Source organism: Lithobates pipiens, unplaced genomic scaffold (genome assembly GCF_037356315.1).
Source record: "Lithobates pipiens isolate NorthernLeopardFrog02 unplaced genomic scaffold, aLitPip1_a1.2 Scaffold_8, whole genome shotgun sequence".
Classification (NCBI taxonomy): Eukaryota; Metazoa; Chordata; class Amphibia; order Anura; family Ranidae; genus Lithobates; species Lithobates pipiens.
The window spans coordinates 632,610,198-632,637,093 of NW_027507903.1; the positions used below are offsets into that span (position 1 = coordinate 632,610,198).

The 26,896-nt window shown below is 41.5% G+C and overlaps 2 protein-coding genes across 3 annotated transcripts; both read left to right on the forward strand.

Annotated features, from left to right (window-relative positions):
• Positions 1–202: 202 nt before the first annotated feature.
• LOC143964096 (olfactory receptor 5AP2-like) lies at positions 203–3,849 on the forward strand. The gene is made up of 2 exons (XM_077473802.1): positions 203–256; positions 969–3,849. The coding sequence occupies exon 2, from the start codon at positions 1,323–1,325 to the stop codon at positions 2,268–2,270; it is 948 nt and encodes a 315-aa protein (XP_077329928.1). The 5' UTR covers positions 203–256; positions 969–1,322; the 3' UTR covers positions 2,271–3,849.
• A 7,211-nt stretch (positions 3,850–11,060) lies between these two features.
• On the forward strand, positions 11,061–20,023 carry LOC143964097 (olfactory receptor 5B21-like). 2 transcript variants are annotated; one of them, XM_077473803.1, is made up of 3 exons: positions 11,061–11,114; positions 17,296–17,474; positions 18,682–20,023. In XM_077473803.1, the coding sequence occupies exon 3, from the start codon at positions 18,765–18,767 to the stop codon at positions 19,710–19,712; it is 948 nt and encodes a 315-aa protein (XP_077329929.1). In that variant the 5' UTR covers positions 11,061–11,114; positions 17,296–17,474; positions 18,682–18,764; the 3' UTR covers positions 19,713–20,023. The 2 variants fall into 2 exon arrangements, with proteins under 2 accessions (XP_077329929.1, XP_077329930.1); XM_077473804.1 differs by lacking the exon at positions 17,296–17,474 and having other exon boundaries at positions 11,065–11,114.
• The last annotated feature ends 6,873 nt before the right edge of the window (positions 20,024–26,896 follow it).

The window sequence follows — 26,896 nt, forward strand, 5'->3', positions numbered from 1 at the left end:
CAGTACACTTTAATGATAATTTTAAAATAAAACTCAACCTACAGAATGTATTCCTTAATGACTCATTAAATTAATCCTTAGGAAACCAGTTAGTAACAAGCTTGTTTCTCAATGAAAATCATTAATGATATGCTCTGGGATGGATGAGAATTGCTACAGCAATATATTATAAAAAGGGTTTCAGATTCCCAAGAACAGAACTCTAACATCAGACGGGTGTGAATTCATAAGAGTTGAGGAAATGAGACAACAAAAGGTAACCTAAAGGTAAGACATACTTTATTTAAAGGCATCCTTTCAGACATCCATTGTGTACAATTGTGTTGCTAGCTGTGATTGATCACAATGATCACATGGTACAGACTGTGCCAATCACAGGAGTGCTTTAGGGGGAAATTTGTACTGTCCTAAAATTTTTGGACCTCAAGAATTGAGATAGGCTGTCAGTACATCAGGAATGATCAATTTTCATATTAATATATATGTAACTGTAGGGTGACTTAAAAAAAAAGTATCACTGACAGTGCTCAATTATTTTTGTTGATAAAAAGTTAAATAAAAAAAAGAAATTAGATGACTGAACATAATAAAAGAACATGAAATGACATAAAAATAAACTACCCCCAATGACACCATCTAACTTAAAAACAAAAACAAATACAAATTCAAGTAGATTTTTCCTAAGCAATGCAATGAGTGAAATTAAGGGCAAATTTATAAAGCATAAACGGCATTTACCATGCATTCACTGCATTAAAATAAAAGAACGGAATAAAAAACAAATACAGAAGGAAGATACATCTGCAGTGAATGTTTGGTGAATGTCACATTCACTGCTTTATTAACATACCCAGAATTATTTTGTTGGGAAATCACGACTATGCTAAAATCACTCCACATCTCTCTATCTGGAAATATGATTGTAAATATTGGGAAACACTAATGCAACCATTTTTTTTTTTCTCAAGGAAATTTGCTGCACTGCTGAAAATATACAGGAAGAAAACCATTACAGAGAGAAAAAAGATGGCTATCACTGTTCTCCTTATCTTCTGAACCTTATAGTTACCTGGTTATCATGAGAATCCAATGCAATCAATATGTCCAGACATGGAACAAGTATACTGGCCAAAGATGTTTACTTAATTCTACTGACTGAGAAGGTAATGAAGCTAGAGTCAGCCAGATGATTATTCTTCGATATTCTAATGAGATTAGCTATGACAGCCTACCTTTTTCTCTTGGCATAGGTTTCCTGAAAAAAAATAAATCATATTATCCAACATTTAAGTTCATTTTTTTATCTGTAAAGTAAGAGCTCAATGACTATGGAAAACAACACACAGGTGACAGTGTTTGTATTTTCTGGACTAACCGATAATGATAAACTAATCCCGTTCCTCTTCACTTTTTTCTTGATGGTGTACCTCGTGACCATACTTGGAAACATTGGCTTAATTATTCTTGTCCTTGTTGCTTCCAATCTCCACACTCCAATGTATTACTTCTTGAGTTTCCTCTCAGCTGTTGACCTCTTCTACTCTACATCTATCACTCCTAAAATGTTGTCTGACCTTCCATCCCTTAGAAAGACCATCTCATTAAATGGTTGTGCCACCCAATTTTTCTTTTTTGCTGGCCTAGCAGGAACTGAGGTTCTCCTACTCTCCAGTATGTCGTATGACCGTTATGCTGCTATTTGCCACCCTCTTCACTATGTTTCCATCATGTCCAAAAGCAAATATTTTTCTCTTGTTGGTCTCTCATTCTTCATGGGCTTCTTTCAGTCAGCTGTACAGACCAGCTGCTTGTTCAGTCTCCAGGTCTGTGGCTCCAATCTTATAGACCATTTCTACTGTGACGTCCCTCCCATACTTCAGTTGTCTTGCTCCAAAACACTTATTTGCAACATGTTAACTATTCTCTCTGTTGGTTGTTATTGTTTTTATTCACTGTCAACAATCCTGGTCTCTTACGTTTTTATCTTTACCACCATATTAAGTATAAAATCTTCTGAGGGACGACAGAAAGCTTTTAGCACTTGCTCTTCCCATCTCATGTGTGCCAGCGTCTTCTATGTGTCAGTTTGTATTACTTATTTGCGTTCACCTTCCAGTGCCCTGAACAAAAAAGACAAAGAGGTCTCTGTCTTTTATTCGGTAATGACCCCAATGCTGAACCCTCTTATCTACAGCTTGAGGAACCAAGAGGTGAAAAAGGCCATCATGCAAGTAGTGCATAATATTTTACATGTGTTTAGAATTTTATAAATTTTTGGGGTTACATAGTTTATTTTATTTTATCTGGAATGGGAAAAAGATGCCGGATTTTCATTGCTGGCTGTGTCCCATGGGGAGAATGAGATTAGGTAAATGAGATTAGGTGTATGGAATGTATTTTTTATATTTAGTTTAAGTTATAATTTAAATGAAAACAGCTTAGTAAGTGAATATCAGGTATTCTATACATTTTTATACTCACAATTCCTTTGTTCGTTAACAATATATAATGTATCTATTTGTTTTTGAATATTTCAATTTTTTTTTTATTTTTTTCTTGTTTTTGTAGTATTTAAAAATGTCATAAAATAAAATTTAATACAAACCTAGAGATCTGGAAATCAAGGTTTGTAACCCCCCAGCCTATGGCATAATGACCCTAGGGGCAGCCTCTCGACCCTCCAGATGAACGTCATATGATGTACTCCTGGTTTACACCTAGCATGCCCCCATTGTGCCTCGCTGCGGCGTGATCTGTCACCGGCTGTGTCTATGTTGCTTCCAATCTCCACACTCCAATATATTACTTCTTGAGTTTCCTCTCAGCATTTGACCTCTTCTACTCTACATCTATAACTCCTAAAATGTTGTCTGACCTCATCTCTTAGGAAGACCATCATTAAATGGTTGTGCCCCCCAATTTAAATTTTTTGCTGGCCTAGCAGGAACTGAGGTTCTCCTACTCTCCAGTATGCCGTATGACTGCTATGCTGCTATCTGCCACCCTCTTCACTATGTTTCCATCAAGACCAAAAACAAATATTTGTCTCTGTGTCAGTCTCTCATTCTTCATGAGCTTCTTTCACTCAGCTGTACAGGCCAGATCCCATGGGGAGAATAACCCTATGTGTCCAGGAAACTAATGTCACTATGACAGAAATTGATTGGGAATCTAAAATGTTATGGTTGTTACTGAAACAAATTTTTAGGGGAAGTCTTCCAGCAAGGACACCTGTTTAAATGACAATTGACCATCTTATGCCGCGTACACAGGATTGGAATTTCGGCCAGCCAAAGACCGATGAGAGCTCTATCGGAATTTAGCTGGCCGAATTCCCGCCAGCAAAAATTTGAGAGCATGTTCTCAATTTTTCCAATGGAAAAACTTTCTATTGGAAATTCCGATTGTGTGTGTATGCAATTCCAACGTGCAAAAACTCACGCATGCTCAGATTCAACTAGGAGACAGAAGCTATTGGCTACTGGCTATTGAACTTTCTTTTTCTAGTCCCATCGTACATGTTGTACAACACCGTGTTCTTGACGGTCAGAAATTTGGTGTGCCCATGTGTATGCAAGACAGCTTGAGTGAAATCCCGTCGGAATTCCATCGGGAAAACCATCAGAGCTTTTTCTGACCAAAATTCTGATCTTGTGTACGCGGCATAAAAGATGATTTCCTCTCGCTTTCTCCTGTCTCTGGGACCGGAAACAAAGAAATCTTCCCAAGAAGACTGCTAAAAATGTAAAAGTAAAAAATAAAAAAGCTTTAAATAAACCTAAAATTTGTATTTTTTTCTTTCTTATTTATTAACAAATTTCAGTGACAATTACAAGCTGAAAAGTTGGATTAAGGATAAGTTTACCATTGTTTTAATTAGCTTTTTTTTTTTTGTTACATTTTGAAAAGAAATCTCCCAACAAGACTGTTAAAAAATTATAACTAAACAATAAAATGTAATTAAATAAAATAAGCTTTAGAGAAACTTTAAGATTGTTATTCTTTATTTCATATTATATAACACAACTCAGTAACAATTAAAAGCTGCAACGAGGGAATTTTGGAAGAGAAACATTGAACTATAGCTATGCATTTCATGAATCTCTTCTCCTGCACCAGCCAATTTATTCTTCTCTCCCTAATGTAAACCTAACCTCTTGTTTCCATACACACCTTACATGCTACGCAATCCATTGGACAAAAGACCAACTCTAAAGCCTTGTACACACAATCAGATGGTTGGCCAACAAAACTGGACTTTTGTCTGAAGGGTGTTGGCCCAAACTTGTCTTCCATACACACGAACACAATTGTTGCCCAAAAATCACAAACGTAGTGACATACTACATGGTTTTTCAGCTCTTTAGCGCCACCCTTTGGGCTCCTTCTGCTAATTTTGTGTTAGTAGAGGTTTGGTGAGTGTCGATTCGTGCTTTTCATTTTGCGCTTTTCATTTCATGCTTTTCAGTTTGTTTTTGAACGGCCGTTCGTCAACCAGCCATGTTGGGGAATAGGAGATAACATATTATTAGCTTTGAAGTTATTGCTTTGACATTATTTTTTGGTTGAATAACTATTTTATTTGGTATATTTTCTATATTTTTGGATGCGTAGAATGCACTTTTTGGTTAAGTTCTATAGTCAGATATCATGTCTAATTTTATTTGTTTTCTTTTTTTAATGCACAATAAAAAAAAATGTGTAGAATAATACCTGGATATGTGTTTTACTTCAAATGACAGTTTGGGAGTAGGCAGTTACATTTAAAAAAATACAATGCAAAATTGACAAGGGACACCAACATAGTTGTATCTTTGATCTTAAAAACTACAGGATAATGGTGTTGTGGTAACTTGCCCAAATAATAAAAAAAAAAGCATAATAATATTATTCTTGATATCACTAGAAGAAAAAAGCCTTTGAAAATGTGTTGGTAATAACTCCATCAGTATCACCAGCAAAGCAGCTTCATTATTATCCCATTAAAGAAGAAGAGAATTGTGGGCTGCATTTCAAGATTTCATAATTTGCCGCATCACAAATGTTAATTCTCCATTACGAATGCCAGTTTACAAGACCGACTGCTTCTGGCTCGTCCTAGCTTCTGAGCATATGTGTTTGTACTTTGGACTTTTTTCCGATGGATTTGTGTACATACAACAGAGATTTGTCCGCAGAAAATTTTAAAACCTGCTAGCCAACATCTGTCCGAGGAGAATCCGACAACAATTGTCCGATGGAGCATACACATGGCCGGATTTTCCGCCAACAGCCTGTCATCACACATTTCCCATCGGAAAATCTGATGAGGCATTACTGTGCCAAAAGAAGCTAGCAACCAGCGACAAAATGTACTATATATTACTAGAGATGAGGGAACTTCTGAAAAGTTTGGTCATTTAGAGTTCTGCTGAACTTTTTACAAATTCAACGAACTTTAAAATTTGGAATTTCCAAACCTGACGTCCCATTAAAGTAAAGGTGTGCAGAAATGGTATAAGATTGTGCAGAATGGTTTGGAAAACTCAGGGTTGTCTGGCCTGATGAGTTGATGGGGCCAAAAAAAAAAAAAAACAACAACAACCTGGGATACTTCTTTTAAATATTGTACCGAGTACAGTATTTTAGGATAGAAGGGTGGGACCTTGTGGCAATGGCAGTCAAGATAAATGTACAGTACAGGACCATCAGCCTTTAGCGTATCCCTTGGTCCCTTTCTCCCAGTAGCCTTTTTCAAATCTGAACTGCCAAAAATAATAATGAAAGTTGAGCTAGGATCTAGCTTTTTAAATTTATGAAATTTATTATGAATTGAGCTTTATCAAAACTTTAGGATCACTTCTTGTATCTATAAGGAGTGGCCACCCACTGGAAAAAGATTTATGATTATTACGTAAATAAATACTTTATAAAATACCCTGTCAGCCTAAAAAATACAAGAGAGGTCAGAAGCTAAACTGCAAACAAAGTTTTTTTCTAACTAACACAAAAAGGTAGTCCTAGAAGGGACTGTTGAGCCTACACACTGTGAACAAAGGAGGTTACACACTAATATCTATGTAGCCCACCACACAGCACACACAATTAGCAGTAACCTAGCATAAAAAAGCACTGTGTAGAGCACTTAATATAGGGCAGTATAGCTCAACTATCCATACTTGATAAAACTCTGTCAGCATTTATAGCACCACACTCTGAGAAATGCCTTGTAAAGTAATGAGGCTGGCACATACTACAGCCCCCTTTATTAGCTATTCTAAGTCAACTGATCTAAGTTCAGAGGCGAAGAAGAACATTACTGTTCATTTTCTGCTATGGTAGTGAAAGGCCATTTGCCATTTTTCTTTTTTGACTTTGTCTTGAACCTATGTTTGACTGAACCCGAAGCTCATCTCTACCCAACAACTTATCACATTCCACAGGCTACAAGTGATCAGATTCTTCTACAACCTGCCTGCCACTAACAGAACAAAATCTTCTGTCCATGACAGTGGATGTCAGAGTTAATTATAGATGTAAAGAAGTGAAGAAGAAAAAGTGAAGAAGAAAAAAGTTTCCCACAAGAAGGTGAAAAGAAGGATTCGTCTTGTTGGCAAAGGTATGGTGGGATTGGAGGAAATAGAAGAAGAAGTGGAAGTGATGGAGGAGGGAAGCAGGAGATGAAGGAGGAGGTGAAGGAGTAGATGGTGGAGGAGGAGGAAGAAGAGGTGGAGATGGAACCTACTATGTCCACATGCAGCGCTCCTGTCCTTTAACACCTTCCTATGGCTGTAAGATTTTACACCAAATTTTTTGAAGGTACCTATGGCCGTAGGTTTTCTCCATGCAGGTATGTCTTCAGTGCCCTGACTATAATGAAAAAAAATCATATATACAGTATATATAGAAGAGACATTTCATGTCCTCTGCAGTGTGCATCCCAACAACCTCATCAAAAAACATTTTCATTTTTTTTGCACTAACATTCACATTTTTAGGACATGCTTTTGGGTTATACCGCCATCTTCAAGGTCCAAGCAGTACTTCGAAGAAGCTGAAACTTGAAGAATAAGGGTACACGCCAAAAGCTTGTCCTGAAAATTTGGATGTTAGTGCAAATTAAAAAAAAATGATTACAGGTACCCAATTATTTTTGTTGCAAGCGCACTAATATGAGAACAATCTCCTCAAGAAAACTACCACATCAATACCAAAAAAATGACAGAAAAAAAATACACATTATAACAATCTGGTACTCTATAGAGATGCAGGTTAAGCTTGGTCTTGCATGAACCAGGTGTGAGATTAATTGACAGGTGTGTGTTGGACCACCAAAAACAATACCTCCAAGCTCTTCCCCCACTAGGTGATTTATTCTGCAGGAAGTAGCAGAGTCAGTGGCGGAGCATCCATACAGGGCACTGTGGCGCCGCCCCCCTAATCCATGCGTCCATCCCCCTAATCTACATGCGGGGAGTCGGATGCATGGATTCCAATGGGGTTTTTCTTTTTTTGAAGCACATGTTAGAGTCTGAGGCTCTCATTGGCTTCATAAAAAGGGTGGGCCATCCACTTGTGTGACAATAGTGAATTAATATTTGCTATTGTCTTCCTGATTCTCCTCCTGGCCAATTAGGAAGCAGCTCCTGAGACATGATTGACCAGGAAGTCTTAGGACTTCCAATCACGTCTCACTGGCCATATGTCTCAGGACACACACATGTGTCAGGACACACTTCCTGTTCAAGAAGAGAATGGCCCAGCTCTTCCTTCCCCCTGCCTCCTATGTTAAGGTTATTCTCCACTGCTGCCTTCTCGCCCAAGGGGGGGGGGGGGGGTCTTTGGTGTGCTTCCCCTCTGCCATTCATCTCCCACACAGGGGGGTTGCTTGTAGTGATCGCCACCTTCCTGTTTGTCCAGGGGGGTGGATCGCGTTAGTTTGCCCCCCCCTGCCAAATATTTAGCACCAGCCGCCACTAAGCAGCCTGTGTGCGGGCAAACTGAGGGGATAAGATGTCCAAATAGTCAGGAGGCTGACTTATTACAGTCTGTACAGAGACAGACAGAGGGGCTAGTCCAGATAGCAAGGGGGCTGTCTTTGTCTTATATCCTATGTGATGCCAAACCCCTGTGTAGAAAACCTCATGTAAAACAATTATTTTGAATACAAGTGGAAAGAAACACCTTTAAACAAACATTTGGTGCTGACTGAATCCTTAAATCTCTATTCTCTACAATGATAAAAATAAATAAATGACATAAGTGAAAAACTGAATTTTCAGCTGAGATTCTGACACTCTGGGGCCACTAAGATAGAACGTTTCCACTTGATTATAAGGGAGAAGTTGCAGGACAAAGAGCTTTAGACCCCTTTCACGCCGAGGGCGTTTTGCAGGCACTATAGCATTAGAAATAGCACGTGCAATCCATCCTCAAACTGCTGCTCCATTCACTCCAGTGTGAAAGCCAGAGGGCTTTCTCACTGGAGCAGTGCGCTGGCAGGATGTCAGGAAAAGTCCTGCCAGCAGCTTCTTTGGAGCGGTGAAGGAGCAGTGTGTTTAATACTCCTCCACCCCTGCTCCCCATTGAAATCAATGGGGCAGTGCTGCATTACTGCCGGCAAAACGCCGCTATTACGGTGCATTGCGGGTGCTTTTAACCCTTTCTCGGCCGAAGTGTTTTACATCCAAGTCTGTGGCAGAGACTTTGCTTTACTTAACACCGATGGTTGTGAGAATCCACCTGTGAAACGGTAATTCTCTGGATTTCTTCTATTTTTGTAGTCCAAAAGTGCGTGAACTTTCTTCCTAACCCTCTACCCTTCATTAAGAGACTGTGTTATCTTCTAAATAAATAACCCAAAAGAAGATCCAGTGTCAGTTTCTGCATCTCTTTGGGCAATCAACCACGGGAAACCCTAACCGGAGGCGAGGTCAAGAAGGTAACGGTAAGCCCAAGAAAACCAGCAGTTCCTTCGAGAGTCAGTGCTACATAAAGAAGATCCAAAGCTAGCAGGACTGCAGGGGGGTGATAAGGAGGGGATCCTTTAGCCAGGAACATAGGAAGCTCCTTCCAGTTAAAGAAGATTCCCAGCTAGGAGTAAAGCTGAGAGTGATAAGGGAGGACCCCTATCCAGATATACAGGAATTTTCCTCCCTCCCCCCTCCAGTTAAACATGACCCCCAGCTGGGAGGACTGCGGGGGGGGGCTGATAAGATGGGACCCCTATCCATGAACATATCAACTCCCCTTCCTTCCCCTCCAGTTACAAAAGACCTCCATCTGGGAAGACAGCAGAGGGATGATAACAGAGGACCTTGCCCACCCCCTCAAGTAGAAAGAGACCACTGACCAGGAAGACTACATGCAGCTGCCCCTTCCTCCCGCAAGGTGAATGGTGTGTAGAGAGTGAACACATCCAGAGATCCATACACACATAGCAGCCCCAGTCATAGTGTGGGGGAGGGGGGTGACTAACAGTAGCAGAGGAGGAAGAAGAAATTCCATACAGTTCAGATGGCTGTGATGGAGCTCTTGGTGGGTCTGTCAATGCTGCTTCCACTGCTTGCTTTTCCTTCCCTCACTGTATCAGGACAGCAGATCCAATCCTGGGCTCTGCAAAATGGGGAGGCTGGAGGATACAGAGTGGAGGCGGGGATGTGGCTAAGCATGTGCAGTGAGTTAAAGCACCCCCTCTACCCATATAATTAAAAGTACTTGAAGCCAATAGGAAGGGAGAGGGGGAGAGGAGGACTGGTGCTGCGGGACTGCCAATGAAGTGTCCGAGTTTCAGGTGGACTGAAACCTGGACAGATGTTTCATAACCCGGATTGTCCAGGTGAATCCTGGACAGGTGCAAACCCTAGTCTTGACACAGGGAATCCTGAACTTATCAAATCTTCATGGGGGGACAAGGTTAACGAGTCTCGGCTAATAACGTATGGAGGTAGGATCAGAGGATTTTCACAGAATTGCTTTAATTTTCTTCATATAAAAAGTCAGTGCTACAGATGGCAGAACCTTCAATGCTAGAGGTCCATGTAGTGGACTTTCTCCCTTGTGGAACAAAAATGAGAAGTCACCGCATGGAGCCAGAAATTCACCTCAGCCTTGCTGCCCACTTCAAGTTGGGGGGAACCAAACTGGAATAAAATCAAAAAGAAGTAGGCCTGGTGCGTTACCAAAATACCTTTCATTGATAAAACATGAAACATAAAACTGCTATCCTCATTTTTATTAGTGGTTCCAAATTAATAATAACTACTGCAGTAGGGAACAGACACATAAGATACACTTCGCATCTTTCCAAAAAACTGTTCTGCTTTATTATAACGCAATTGAAGGTTTTTATGCACATGATTATGTAGGTATTACATTAATATTACAATTGTACGTTTATGGTAACAAGGGGCGTAACATAGGCAGGCTAATTCTAATAAGGACTCAAAAGAATGCAAACATATAATGAAAACATTAATGCTGTGTGCACAGTGAGGGCATTGTGCAATAAATACATATGAAATAGAATACAATTATATACAGAACTTACAAATTTCCTTTACATAATGTACTCACAAAAACACCTCAGCCTGGGCTCTGATGAAGAGGGCACAGCCCTTGAAACACGTTAGTGTCCTATTCCGGATGGATGGGATTATTTTTTATGTGTTTCATGCCTTATTTTTGTGAGTACATTGAAATCTTATATTATCAATTAAAGGTATTTTATTAATGCACCAGGCCAGTGCGCTTTCTTTTTGCTTTGGCTATTGCTGGTCTATACTTGATGGGCAATTTGGTCTTTTTCTGTCAATTGTCTTCTATGTTTCTATGAAAAGGTCAGGGTAGGTGGGGTTCTTTTAGATAATCTTTAAAGTACATTTTAATAATTAAACACAAAATGAAGGATGTAGTCCTTAATGGCCCATTAAATTGCTCCTCAAGAAACCAATTAGTAAGGGACTTGTTTCTTGTTTTCTTGTTGCAAATAATTAATGATATGCTCTGGGATGGATGGGAATTGCTCACAAGCTAAAGTGATATATTATAAAAAGGATTTCAGATTCCCATAAACAGAAGCCCTAACATCAGACAAGTGTGCATTTAGGACGGGTGAGGAAATGACATATCATATGGTAACTAGACAAAATCTATTTATTGTTCAGTTTTGAAACAAAACTAAGACAATTTCTATCACGATACACTTCTTTTTTTTTTTTAGCTGCTGCACTATTTTCTGGATTTTTTTTTATTAAAGGGAAAATGCAGAGTATTTTTAGTGAACACATTTTTTGTGTTATAGCTGCAGTATTTACCTTAAAGCTATTTTTTTATATGGCACCATTAATACACGCTTGTACTTTTTTGCATCAAATGTAGAGATGTGTAATTTTGTGTCCATTTCTGGTCACCAGTCCTCAGTAAAGATGTTCTGGAACTGGAGAGAGTCCAGAGAAGGTCAACAAAGTTAATAAGGGGGCTGGACTACCAGAGTTGTGAGGAATGACTGCAATCATTAAACTTATTCTCCCTAGAGAGGAGACACTAAAGAGGAGGTATGATTGCAATATCTACATTACCAGAAGTATTGGGACGCCTGCCTTTACACACACAAGAACTTTAATGGCATTCCAATCTTAGTCCATAGGGTTCCATATTGAGTTGGCCCACCCTTTGCAGCTATAACAGCTTCAACTCTTCTGGGAAGGCTGTCCACAATGTTTGGGTGTGTGTCTATGGGATTGTTTGACCATTCTTTCAGAAGTACATTTGTGATGTTGGGCACAGATGTTGGACAAGAAGACCTGGCTGACAGTCTCCTCTCTAATTCATCCCAAAGGTGTTCTATCGGGTTGAGGTCGGGGCTCTGTGCAGGCCAGTCAAATTCCTCCAGCCCAAACTCATTTATCCACATCTTTATGGACCTTGCTTTGTCCAAAGGTGTGCAGTCATGTTGGAACAGGAAGTGGTCATCCCCAAACTGTTCTTACAAAGTTGGGAGCATGAAATGGTCCAAAATGTCTTGGTATGTTATTGCCTTAAGATTTCCCTTCACTGAAACTAAGGGGCCAAACCCAACCCTTAAAAAACAACCCCACATAATAATCCCCCCTCCGCCAAATGATTTGGACCAGTGCACAAAGAAAGGTTCATAAAGACATGGATGAGCAAGTTTGGGGTGGAGGAAATTGACTGGCCTGCACAGAGTTATTACTTCAACCTGATAGAACACCTTTGGGATGAATTTGAGCACAGACTGTGAGCCTGGCCTTCTTGTCCAACATCACTGCCTGGCCTCACAAATGCACTTCTGGAAGAATGGTCAAATATTCCATTAACACACTCCTAAACCCTGTGGACAGTCTTCCCAGAAAAGATGAAGCTGTTATAGCTGCAAAGGGTGGACCAACTCAACATTGAACCCTACGGACTAATGCCGTGTACACACGATTGGAATTTTGGTCAGCAAAAGACAGATGAGAGCTTTTCGTCTGAAAATTTGTGTGTAGGCTCCATCGGAATTTAGCTGTCCGAATTTCCACCAGCAAAAAAAATGATAACGTGTTCTCAATCTTCCCAGCGGAAAAACTTTCTATCGGAAATTACGATCGTGTGTATGCAAAAACTCACGCATGCTCAGATTCAACTACAAGATGGAAGCTATTGGCTACTAGGTATTGAACTTCCTTTTTCTAGTCCTGTCGTACGTGTTGTATGTCTCCGTGTTCTTAGCAGTCCGAATTTGGTGTGACCGTGTGTAGGTAAGACAGTTTGAGCGGAATTCCGTCGGTAAAACCATCAGAGCTTTTTCCGACGAGAATTCCGATCTTTTGTATGCGGCATTAGACTGGGATGCCATTAAAGTTCATGTGTTTCTAAAGGCAAGGGTCCCAATACTTTTGTTAATATAGTGTACATCTAAATGGTGATTCCAGCATTGGAAAACAAAATCCACTCTCAGATCACTTAGGAAGACACGTGGCCACTCAATGAAGTTGAACGAGAAGCTGTTTGACCTTAAACTACGCAGGGGGTTCGTTACTGTAATGCTCTGTACACACAATCGTATTTTCCGACAACAAATATTGGATGTGAGCTTGTTGTAGGAAAGTCTGACCGTGTGCATGCTCCATCGGGCATTTGGTGTTGGAATTTCCACCCACAAATGTTTGAGAGCAGGCTCCCAAATTTTCCACCAACAAAACTTGTCGGAATTTCCAATCGTGTGTCCATCGTAGAAAAGTTAATGCATGCTCAGAATCAAGAAGAAGGAGCTGCACTGGGCTATTGAACTTTCTTTTTGTCGGCTCGTCGTGCATCTTGTACATCACCGCATTATCACGTTCAGAATTTTGGGCCAACATTTGTGTGACCGTGTGTATGCAAGACAAGTTTGAGCCAACATCCTTCAGGATTCATGATTTTGTTGATGGAAAATCCGATCGTGTGTACGGGGCATTAGAGCTTTAGAGCTTCACCAATTGGTGGTGTCAGCAGGAAGTGTTGATCATTTAATAAAACTCTTACATGGACATCTTAGGGAGTGCAATATACAGGGGCATGGGAAATGGTAGAGACATACAGTAACTACAGTACATACACACTCATACACACACACACCTACACAGCTTGAACTGGATGGACTGTTGTCTTTATTCAACCTTACCAATAATGTAACTATGTAAATACTGTATGTAAATCAATGTTTGTTAAAATAAGTCTGTGACGGAACTCCCCCACACTCCGCTTGAGTGTTTCCGTGAGTATACCGCTTCCTAAGTCCTGGAACACGACGCCAATGGATCTGGATATAGGAACCCCCAAGAGCTAGACAACACCAGTCTTGGAGTACATCAGGAATAGTTTTTATTTGAGATCTTCCACAGATATATACAGCAAGATGACTAAAACCTAACCAAATTAGCATGAGCTAATTATCTAATCATTGACCAAGACTAGTTGTCTGAGAGATGAGACTTTTCAGGGTATGTTTCCTAGCTCACGGACTGACTATTCTATACACATTACCATATTGCCATAAACATCAACACAGGGTTAATTAGCACAACAACAATGTGTGGAATATTCTTACAAGCCAGACTAGACTGATTTACACAACAGATAGGTGGCTGGAGTTGATGACATTAGCATCTAACAGTTTGTGTCCCAACAGCGTGATTCAGTCTATTGCTAATATAGCAAATACATATCCAGAGTCTGTGTGTCTTGGGGGACGGACGCACAGGGACCTGAATCCAAGTAACACCACCTCAGGGGTCCCCAGGCATACAGCTCACAAAGAGCACCCTTCCCCCAAATGCCAGGGCCCACAATCGGTGGGCAAGAGGCTCGCATTTAGTCCCCTCCAACAGCCTTGGTCCCGGCTAGGTCTGTCACAAAGTCTATATATATAATAATTTTAAATGGCACCTCACCCCATCACCCCAATGCATAAATGGGAACTGGCTTACCTTTCAGAATTTCAGAGGTTTGGACTATGGGGTCCTGAATGATGTTAAGCCACATGTGTGGGAGGCTTGAAAAGCAGCAGGAAGGAAGCAGAGGTCTGTGAGGTAGTGCAGAGTAGCAGCTGCAAACAAGGATGGACTCTCTGGAGAACTGGGATTCTGGTTTACTGAACTCCTGCGGCATATCTTGTACCCCAAAAACAGAGAAGCAGCCAAGAGGTCCATGGTAACTCTGGAGGAACTGCAGAGATCCACAGCTCAGGTAGGAGAATCTGTCCACAGGAGAACTATTAGTTGTGCTCTCCACAAATCTGGCATTTATGAAAGAGTGGCAAGAAGAAAGACATTGTTGAAATAAAGCCATAAGAAGTCCCATTTGCAGCTTGTGGGAAGCCAAGTGGGGGACACAGCAAACATGTTGAATAAGGTTATATGCTAAGATGAGACTAAAATTGAACTTTTTGGCCTAAAAGCAAAAAGCTGTGTGTGGCGGAAAACTAACACTGCACATCACCCTGAACCCACCATCCCCACCGTGAAACATGGTGGTGGCAGCATCATGTTGTGGGGATGCTTTTCTTCAGCAGGGACAGGGAAACTGGTCAGAGTTGATGGGAAGATGGATGGAGCCAGATACAGGGCAATTTTGGAAGAAAACCTGTTAGAGTCTGCAAAGGCTTGAGACTGGGGTGGAGGTTCACCTTCCAGCAGGACAACGACCTTAAACATGCAGCCAGAGCTACAATGGAATGGTTTAGATCAAAGCATATTCATGTGTTAGAATGGCCCAGTCACAGTCCAGACCTAAATCCAAATCCTAAATCCAGAATCTGTGGCAAGAATTGCTGTTCACAGACACTCTCCATCCAATCTGACAGAGCTTGAGCTATTTTGCAAAGAAGAATGGGCAAACATGTCATTCTTTAGATGTGTAAAGCTGGTAGAGACATCCCCAAAAAGACTTGCACCTGTAATTGCAGCAACAGGTGGTTCTACAAAGTATTGACTCAGGGGGGCTGAATACAAATGCACACCGCACTTTTCACATATTCATTTGTAAAAAAAAATTTCCTTCCATTTCAATTATGTGCCACTTTGTGTTGGTCTATCACATAAAATCCCAATAAAATGCAAATTTAAAGGGGTATGAATTAGGGTTATGGAAATTAAAGATTAATTCCTCGATTAATCAATACATTTTTTTGATCAATCAAAATTCTTTTGATGGGTACTCACCTCTCTGCCGGCTTCCGGGTCTTCAGGGAGTTCCGTCGGAGATCCGGTGAAGTCACGGACATCAACGTCACCGGACTCCTCCACCCTTTCCCAAGTGCCTCCATCTGCTAACGAAGGGAAGGGGGGGGGGGAGTCCGGTGACGTTGAAGTTCTGATTACAAAAAAATACAAAAAATAAATGAACGCAGCCCTTCAACCTCTATATGAACCTCTCCCCCCCCACCCCTCCTCCCATCCTCTTCACGAATTGGGCATTTTTATATTTATTTACCTTCTTTTGGGAAAAGTAGTGTGGTCCCACCCCTTAGTGCACATCATTTGCCTAGATGAATGACGTGCATGGTGCTCCCTAGTCCTCCTGGGATATGCAGGTCACATATCCCAGGGGGACTTTAGTCATTCAGAAATAGGAGGGGGGCAGGTCTAGTGGCGTGTCACCACAAAGCCACACCGGCTGAAACCCAGAAGAGCCACTGTGTCTCTTGATGAGGCCACAAGTAAGATGGCAGCGCAGGACCCAGCAACGTCTGCTGACAGAAGGATGTCAGCTGGACATCCCTAGATCCAGTGGCTGGGTGAGTATCAGAACTCTGTCTAGAACAACAGGGGGCAAGCAGGGGCAGAGAAAAAGAAATTAGAGGGGGAGGGGGGGTAAGCTGAAGGGCCTCTTTAAGTGTCAGAACATAAATACAAAGAACTTAAAAATTTAATAAAATAAACTACCCAAAATTCCACATGCTGACTTAAAAAAATAAAAATTCAAGGACATTTTTCCTAAGCAATAAGTGAAATTAAGGTGCAAATTTATAATGCAGAACATGTGGCATTTACCAAGCCTTCACTTACATGGGAATCAAGTAATGGCATTTAAAACAAATACACCAGGAGTACACATCTGCTTTGAATGTTTGATGAATGTTTGATGAATGTAAAATCACTGCTTTATAAACATACCCAGAATGTTTCACTATGAAATCAAAACTGTTCTAAAATCACTCCACATCTCTGCTAGATAACTTCAGGCTAGCCACTTTTGCATGTGCAGCTATCTAAAACATAAAAAAAAAAGTCCATATACTGTTTAAAATCCAATAATACCCTGTCTCACCCTGTTCTGCACATGCTCAGTTGCTCTCTATTTTTAAGCACTGCCGAGTTTGTAGAGGCCGATTTGCTGACAGCCTTAAAGTGGAATTATACCCCCCTATCCTTTACAGCCAAGAAAGTTGCTTCTGTTTGAACTGCAACTTCCATGGAGCTGCACATGTCATCAGTCATGACACCAGCCATTTGGTGGTTTGACGGTTTGGTTGAGGACAAAATCGAATCAAAGTGTTTTTTGAAACTGGCAAATCAATGGGTTTAGTTCTGCTTTATGATTTTAGCTGGAGCTTTGGGCTTCACCAAAATGGCGGCCTCCAGCAAGAAGAAACAGGAACACTACTGGAGGCAATTCACAGCACACAACTACTTTTGGTAGCATAATTATTATGATAGAATGTGTGTCCCTTGCTAAAAAACATAATTTTTTTTATCAAGTTGTTATGGGTTAAGTTCCACATTAAATATTGAGAAACACCAATGCAACCATTTTTTTTTCTTTTAAACAAAGTTGCACTGCTGGAAATATACAGAAAGAAAACCCTTACAAAGAGAAATAAGATGGATATCAATGTTCTCCTAAAAATGACAGTTGCCTGGTTATCATGAGGATCCAATGTCTTCAATACATCCTTATGTGGAACAAGTATACTGACCATAGATGTTTACTTCATTTTACTGACTGAGAAGGTAATGATTATACAAAAAGTAAATACTGCGCTATTCTGAATATCAAAAATAATATATATACTGTATATATGTGCATATACAGAAGCAAATCTTCTGTGATACACACACAGCACAAGTTATAGAGTCATATATTATAAGAATGAAAAAGAAAAAAGTCCAAAAAGTGATAAACCAAAAAAGTGCGTGATCCTGAGTGAAAGCCTCCACATTACAGAATGTCTGCTCACCAGCTAGTGTTGACCTCCTTTACAGAAGGTCGCTCACGCTTGTGGCTCTAAAACTCAGCCAAGGCCGCTGTTTATTCAAGGGGACTTGGATTGGAGGGAGTGATAGCCACCAGTCTTAGGAAAGCTTATGCTGCATACGCACGACTGGAGTTTTCTATGGACTTGGTCCAGCGGACAATTCGACGGACTTTGCAGCTGAGATCTGCCGGACTTTCAAACAAACAGACTTGGCCACACACGATCACTCCAAAAGTCCGACAGATTCAAATGTGATGACGTAGAAGAAGAAAGTTTATAGCCAGTAGCCGATAGCTGCCCTAGCGTCGGTTATAGTCCATCGGACTAGCACACAGAAGAACGAATTGTCCGCTAAAAGCCGAGTCAGGTGGACAAATTTGAAGCCAGTCTTATTTCTAGGTCCACCGAACTATTGGGAAGAAAAAGTCCGCTGGAGTCCACACACGATCTAATTGTCCGATGGACTCTGGTTCGCTGAAAAGTCAGATCGTGTGTACATACCATAAGTCACACAAAACCCCAGAAAGATAAAAATTTGCCATAGCATAACATATTTTATACATGTATTCATATAAAATAGATTGCACTTTCAGGAAACACATTAAAATACCCATCAACCAAATTTTGAGTCTTCCTAAGAGTGGTGGATACCTTTCCCTCCAATCCAAGTCCCCTTGAATAAACAGAGGCCTTGGCTGGGTTTTAGAGCCACAAGCATGAGCAACCTTCTGTAATAAGAGGTCAACTCTAGTTGGGATGCAGATATTCTATAATGTAGAGGTTTTCACTCAGGATCTCGCACTTTTCGGTTGATGGCTAGTGCACTCACCGGTTGAATGGATTTTGGTTTATCACTTTTTGGACTTTTTATTTTTCCTTCTCAATATATTTACAAGCGCAAATCTATTGGACTATATATGAGAAGGTCATTTATGTATTAATATGTATTTCTCTTGGCATAGGTTTCCTGAAAAAACAAACAAAAAAGAAAGTATCAATATTATCTAACATTTAGGGTAATTTTTATCTCTAAAGGAAGAACTCAATGGCTATGGAAAATAACACACAGTTGACTGTGTTTGTATTTTCTGGACTAACTGATAATGATAAACTAATCCCGTTCCTCTTTATTTTTTTCTTGATGGTGTACCTTGTGACCATACTCGGAAACATTGGCTTAATTATTCTTGTCCTTATTGCTTCCAACCTTCACACTCCAATGTATTACTTTTTGAGTTTCCTCTCAGCAGTTGACCTCTTCTACTCTACATCTGTCACTCCAAAATTGTTGTCTGACCTTCCATCCCTCAAGAAGACCATATCGTTTAATGGTTGTGCCATCCAATTTTTTGTTTTTGCTGGCCTAGCAGGAACTGAGGTCCTTCTACTCTCCAGTATGTCGTATGACCGCTACACTGCTATCTGCCACCCCCTTCACTATGTTTCCATCATGACTAAAAGCAAATGTTTCTCTCTTGTCGGTCTTTCATTCTCCATGGGCTTCTTTCAGTCAGTTGTGCACACTAGTTGCTTGTTCAGTCTCCAGTTCTGGTGCTCAAATCTTCTAGAACATTTCTACTGTGACATACCTCCCATACTCCGGTTGTCTTGCTCCAACACACTTCTTTGCAACGTGTTAGCTATTATCTCTGTTGGTTGTTATTGTTTTTATTCACTTTCAACAATCCTGGTCTCTTATGTTTTTATCTTTACCACCATATTACGTATAAAATCTTCCGAAGGACAACAGAAAGCTTTCAGCACTTGCTCTTCTCATCTAATTTGCACCAGCGTCTTATTTGTTTCAGTTTTTATTACTTATTTACGTTCACCTTCCAGTGCCTTGGACAGAAAAGACAAAGTGGCCTCTGTCTTTTATTCTGTAATTACCCCAATGTTGAACCCTCTTATTTACAGCTTGAGGAACCAAGAGGTGAAAAAAGCCATCATGCAAGCAAGGCAAAATATTTTACATGTATTTAGAATTTTATAAATTTTTAGGGGTAAAATATTAATAGGAAAGTTTACTGGCATTGGAAAAGGTTGGAACCTCGGGTTTTCATTACTGTCTGTTTACCCAGGGGAGAATAACCAATGTGTTCTGGAAACCAATGTTACTACGACAGAAATTGACAGGGAATCCAAAATTTGATGTTTGTCACTCCTAGAATGACCATCTAGGAGAGGATTTAGGCCTCAGGTTCTCCTGTATCTGGGACAAGTAATAAAGAAATCTCCTCAACAAGACCGCTAAAAAATTAAAACTAAAAAGTAAAAAATAAAATAAAATGTGTTTTAGATATACTTTATGTTTATTATTCTTTTTTTCTCATATTTAATATTTGAACATTTTCGTGGCAATTGCAAGCTGCAAAGAGAGAATGAGGATAATATTGCCATTTTGCTCTTTTTTTTTTTTGTTTTTTAGTTTGTTGAATTTTGGAAGAGAAAAATTTGAACTATATCTATGCAATCCCTCTCCTGTACTAGCCAAGTCACTCTTTCCTACCTAATGTAAACTTAAAGCGGTTCCAAAGGCAGAAGGCTTTTTATCATTATCTTTGCATTAAGATAAAAGCCTTCTGTGTGCAGCCCCCTCTCAGCCCCACTCACCCCCCCCCCCCAATACTTACCTGAGCGATGTCTACGAGTGCCTCGGCCGTCCGAGACTCTCCCTCCTGATATGCTGGAACACAGCAGCGGCACCATTGGCTCCCACTGCTGTCAATCAATTCACTTAGGAGAGAGAGGGGGTGGGGTCCAACCGTGACTCCGTGTCTGAATGGACACAGGGAGCTGTGGCTCGTCTCCTCCATAGCAAGCTGCTTGCTGTGGGGGCACTCAACGGAAGGGAGGGACCAGGAGCACTGAAGAGGGACCCGAGAATCTGGCTGCTCTGTGCACAACCACTGCACAGGACAGGTAAGTATAACATGTTTGTTATTTTTATAGAAACAAAAATGAAACTTTACAATCACTTTAATCTCTTTTTTCCTTACCCTTTCTGTGGCAAAAGATGCCAGCATCAAGATCCCAAAGACAAATCATACTATATATCACTAGAGATGAATGAACCTCTGAAAAGTCTGATCATTTAGAGTTCTGCTAAACTTTTTGCAAATTTTGTAAAGCTTGAAATTTAGAACTTCCAAACATTAATCAATGGAAACATAACACAGGCACAAGAAATGGTATAAAACTGTGCAAAATGGTTTAGGGTTGTCTGGCCTGATGAGTTGATGGGGCCAAGAAACAACCTGGGACCCTTCTTTTTAAAAATGTACCAGGTATATTAATATAAAAGGGTGGGATCTTGTGGCAATGTCAGTCAAGTTAAATGTACAGTAAGGGGCCATCAGCCTTTGGTCTCTTTCTCCCAGTAGCCTTATTCAAATCTGAACTGCCAAAAATAATACTAAGCCCCCGTACACACGGTCAGAAATTCAGACGGAAAAGGTCCGATCGGATTATATTGTCGGAAAATCCAATCGTGTGTGGGCTCTATCAGATCTTTTTCCGTCGAAAATTCAGACGGAAAAAAATTGAGAGCAGGACCTCAAATTTCGATCAGACTTTTTCCGATCGTTTGTAGAGAATTCCGATCAGACAAAGTGCCACGCATGCTCAGATCAAATTGCGTGACCAAAGCTATTGGCTACTAGCCTAAACGTAGTCCCGTCATAACGAACGAACATCACCACGTTCCGAACGATCGGATTTTCCAACAACTTTGTCCGACCATGTGTATGCAACACCAGTTTCGGCCAAAATCCGTCAGAAAAAATCTGACGGATTTTGTTGTCGGAATGTCCGACCGTGTGTACGGGGGCTAACAGTTGGGCTAAGATCTGGCTATCCAAATCCATGAAATTTGATATCAATTTAGTCTTTTTAAAACTTCGAGGTCACTTATTGCATCTATAAGGAGTGGCCATCCACTAGAATAATATTTGTGGAACAAGAATTGATATGGTCTTACCTAAATAAATACTTTATAAAATACCCTGTCAGTCTCAAAATTACAAGAGGGGGTAGCAGCTAAGCAGCAATTAAAATTGTTTCTGACCAACACAAAATGGTAGTCATAGAAAGGACTGTTGAGTCTATACACTGTGAACAAAGGGGATCACACAATAACATGTAACCCACCACACTGCACACACAATTCAAAGTAACCTAGCACAACAAAGCGCTATGTACAGCACTGTCAGGCACTTTATATACTACATTATAGACAAATCTAAATGCAAAAAATGCCCATAATCATTAAATTCATCATTTTACACGTTTTTTAAAAAGTGCTAATTTCTCTAAACTAATAGAAGGTGCTCCAGTGCGTATAAAGTGCTATTCCAAACTGTATAAATATTAGCCAATTACCAAACGGTGGAGATCTCAAATTATAGTGTTCAAAACAGCATTTGATGTGTCTCCCGGATATCCCATGCTCTCACCATCAGGTGCCTCATTTAGCCAAATGATCCGGTCAATGCAAAATAGCTGCAGTGTCCCCACTGCTGGAATGTAGGTCTAATATGCACTCCATGTCCCCACAATGGTTAGCCAGGCAAATTGAACATAAAAATAAAAAGCTGCATAGTTTGATGTAGTTAACAGAAATCGCCTTTAATTAAAAAAAAAATCGCGCTTACATGTATCCAGAATTGAGCTTGAATTAGTATGAAACATGACAACGGGACCATCCATTAGACTCATGCGGAATGACATCACATACTAGCTTTGCCCATTTTAACAGTCTGGTACTGTGTTGAGATGCAGGTAAAGCCCGCTCTTGCATGAACCAGGTGTGAGATTTATTGGCAGTTATGTATTGGCCAATAAAAAGCAGTAAATTTGCTTAGTCCAAGCTCCTCCCTCACTAGAAGAATCATGCTGCAGGAAGTAGCAGAGCGTGTACAGACACACTATTCATGTTTTGCCTTTGTTCTGGCCTGTATGGCCTTAAAGTTAGGCAACCTAACCAGGCCATCACATGAAAGTTTTGAAAGTCTGTGTGGAGATAAACTGGGATACTTAACCCCTGTGTGGGGCACTTCATGCCTCATTTTATATAGGGGGATTGAACTTGGATGCGGAAGGGTGCATATGGGATGCCCATTTGATTAATGAAACTCTGTAGGGACTTGAACTATATACACTACTGTATATACATTCTCTCCTTTTCTACCTCTAGCACACAGTTGCTTGCAGGCTGTCACTCCCAGGACCATCTAGCACATATTTTAGATCCAAGACAGACTCAGCTGGATCTTAGCAGAATGCCCTTTGCAGGCAGGGACCTTTGTTGCTAGCTGTCCTATCTGTGGCTACTGCTCCCAGTACCACCTCTTCAGGCACTGCCATCCCTCCTGGCTGCAGCTGCCTCTTTCCACTGCCTGGCTCTGCACGCATCCCAGACTGCTCCATCCCAGTCCTCTCAGGCTTAGCTCCCAGTCCTCGTGACTGTGTGTCACTCACCAGCCCTCCTGGCTGTTCCTGTTGCTCCAGGAGTCTTGCCTGGCAGTGTTCTCCTGTTGTCCTTTACTTGCTCCTGTGCCTTCTGGCCAGGACACCCCCATGGGTTTTGAGAAGGTCCCGTCTGCCCCCAGGCCCTAGGTCACCTCCCCCAGACAGGGGAGCCCCCTTAAAGGCCACAACAGACTAACACAACATCTCCAGCTTAAACTGAACTCTCCTCCCCAGCTGGGCTGACCCAGAATATTTGAGGGGCCTGCCAACCCAAGTTGGGGATTGGTCAGGGCCCTCAGAATACCCCAGGCAGCTCCACCTCACTTCCCCTCCCAATTTTCTAGATGGTTCCAGTACATTCTAGAAAAAGGAGGAAGGTCTCAGTGCTGCCTGGGGGTCATCCAGCTCTCCCTGGATCTCTGCTCAACCCAGGAAAAACACAGACAGGCTTGGCTGCCAGCCAAGCCTGCACAAATTTACCTACTCTAAGCACACAAAAAACTTCCATGGTTTAATACAGGCCAATTACTGCTTGACAAAAAATCAGTTGTCACAGCCAAAACTACTTAATGTATATTGCCCTTTTTTCAAACCAAGCTTCAAAAGCTAAAGTTCTATTACACATCCAAAATATGTGATGGGTGAATACAGTGCTGCTGGTGCTGTCTGTGAAAATTGTACAGTTCCATGACACTACATACAACCAAACGGCATCTACTGTACAAGCATTTAACTTAAAAGAGTGGTGTGTTTCCTCACCATTTAATAATGATGGGCTCAAGTGTGTTCGGATTGTGCCGTCACTGCACACCGCCAATCATGGGCAGTGTTTGTATGTGCAGCTGCGGATCAGGAAATGTCTCACTGCCTATGATTGGTGATGGGAAGTGATGGCTTCCTGATGGGTACGATCCGAACATGCCTGAGACCATCCCTACTGTTTAAGTTGCATCAAATGGACCCTCTCCCTGCTGTATGGGATTAAATCACTTGCCATCTGACCAATATACCGTATTTATCGGGGTATAACACGCACCGGCGTATAACACGCACCCCAAGTTTAGGAGGGCATTTTAAGGAAAAAAGTTTTAGGAGGGAAGTTTAAGGAAAAAAAAACTTACATTTACAGTAAATGCCAGTCAATGCAGCCTTATCAGTGTGCATCTGCAGCCTTGTCCACCATTGCAGAATGATCAGTGTCCCACGCTGTTTGCAGCTTTGCAGTGTCATTTGCAGCTTTGCAGTGCCATTTGCAGCTTGGCCATGTTTAAATTTCCCGCCGCCGAAAAAGACTGAGCCGACTTGCTCGGCTCCGCTTGTAGTCCCGCCTCCCTGCTGTTTCTCTAGTGAGCGCTGCCAAAAAAGACAGAGCCGCCTGTACTGTGCATTCGGCTGGGCTCCGCTCGCAGGGACTGCAAACCGAGCCGAGCCGAGTACACAGTACAGTCGGCTTGGTCTTTTTCAGCAATCGGCTCGGTATTTTTCGGCCGCGCTCGGTATTTTTCGGCCGCGCTCGGTATTTTTGACTCGCAGACAGTGGGGATCGGTGTATAACACGCACCCACGACATTCCCCCGATTTTAAGGGGGAAAAAGTGTGTGTTATACGCCGATAAATACGGTACATAAACTGCTGGATGGCTCATTCCTGAGGATGGGAGGGAGTATTAAAACATACTCCCACATAGGATGCATGTGCATTCCCTCTAGCTCACACAGCTTACAGAGCAGGGTACAGTGCCAATCACAGAGATCACACATGTAAACAAAGGCTGCATGTTGCAGCCGGTAATCTGTTTCCTCTTACAGTGAGTGTCTCCTAAAGTGATTATCGCTATAGGGAACATGCTGTGATAATTTTTTTTTAACATACACTGTCACTAGAGCAGCCAGACATTGTTCCTGGTCACTAGCCACTCGAATGCAGTGTCACTATTCCAGTGCAAACAGCAACAGCGTCCCTGGTCACCACCACACAATCACAGCATTGCCAGATCAGTGCAGCCAAAAATGGTGTTCCTGGTTGCCACCATACTAGACCAGTGCAGCCAGCAACAGTGTTCCTTATCACTGCTACAACAGGGCCATTGTCACCATACCAGTGTAAGCAAACAGCAGTGTCATACCAGTCCTAGTGTCATCAGACCAGTGCATCAATTCTCGATCACTACCACATGAATCCTACTGTCACCAGAACAGAGTAAGTCAGCAACAGTGTTCTTAATCATTGCCACATGAGTCCCAGCTTCACCAGACCAAGGTAAGCCAGAAAAAGTGTTCCTAATCACTGACATACCTGTCCCAGTGTCTACAGACCAATGCAATCAGCAACAGTGTTCCTAATTGCTGCCACATGACTCCCAGTGTCACCAGACCAGTCACCATGTAGTGGAAGACAGGGGCCGGGGATTGTATCCAAAGTTCTCCACCTGCCTGTGTTCTCGCCACATGACGTAATTGCAGATACCGAAAATACATGGAATGGGGCAGCCCAAATTTAACCTGTAGTTCCAGAAAGGAACTTATTTTCCTGTTCTTAAAAATATGTACCAGGTGTGTGACAGCAAAGGATTTCCATCTTATCCCAAATTGGGCTGTAGCCGGTGAAGCATTAAAATATACGTGGGAAAGAGCTTATTCGATTTAGTGAACGCTAGTGCTTCCAGCCCCGTGGCGACGTTACACGTTCTCATAGTCTGTGTGAGAAGGGCAATTGTTGGGTCTCTACTATTCCCCTCCCCATTACTCTACTTGGGGATCACCCTGGCAATGTGTTGGAGCTGAACTGCTATATAATATAGCCAAGGGTTGGGTAGAGCTAGCCCCCCAGCCTCTTTGGGCTTTTGGAGTTGTTCCAATTTAATCCTCGGAGGTCTATCAAGCCCAAAAAATTATCTGAACATGGAATTAATGAAGCGGAATATCCTAAGGGTCACTACCATTGGTGTATTGTGTAGCATATATAGGAGCTGTGGCATGAACATCATTTTAGTTAGATTCACTCTACCTACCAGTGACATTTTTAGTTTAGACCATATTTTAATTTTATCCTTAATACGGCTCAATAATGGACAGATGTTAAGGGTGACATAGTCTCTCGGGTGCGGGGTAACATACATTCCCAAATATTTAAATTGAGGGGTGATGGGGATATCCTGGAGTGTGGGACCCCGACTGTCAGGGGTAGAGTCTAACAACATGACCAATGACTTAGTCCAATTAATTACTAGGCCTGAAAACTCTCCAAATTTCTTTTCAATTGTCATAGCTCCTGCAGGGAGCCCTCTGTGTTGCCCAGTAATAGCATAGTGTCATCCGCATAAAGCATTATCTTTTCATGAATCTGTCCATGTTTAAACCTTGTGATTAAAGAATTAGAGCAGATCATAGCTGCCAAGGGCTCTATGGCTATGGTGAACAAGAGAGGAGACAAAGGGGAATCCCTGTTGGGTACCCTTTGCAGGGGGAAGGCTGATGATACGTGGCCCGCCACCCATGACAGATATACAGGTCCAAATCAAAATTTAAGCATTGTGGCCCATAAATACTGCCATTCGATGCTATTGAATGCCTTATGGGCATCTAGCGATAGCAGTGCTCTATCCCCCATATTATCGGCCTGGGACTGTATATTAATAAGTAGACAACGTAGGTTAATGGCAGTAGAGCACTCAGGTGTGAAGCCTAATTGGTCAGGGTGGATGAGAGA

Coding starts and splice junctions, on each gene's coding strand:
- LOC143964097 (XM_077473803.1), top strand. CDS start 18,765: ATGGCTATGGAAAATAACACACAGTTGACTGTGTTTGTATTTTCTGGA.
- LOC143964096 (XM_077473802.1), top strand. CDS start 1,323: ATGACTATGGAAAACAACACACAGGTGACAGTGTTTGTATTTTCTGGA.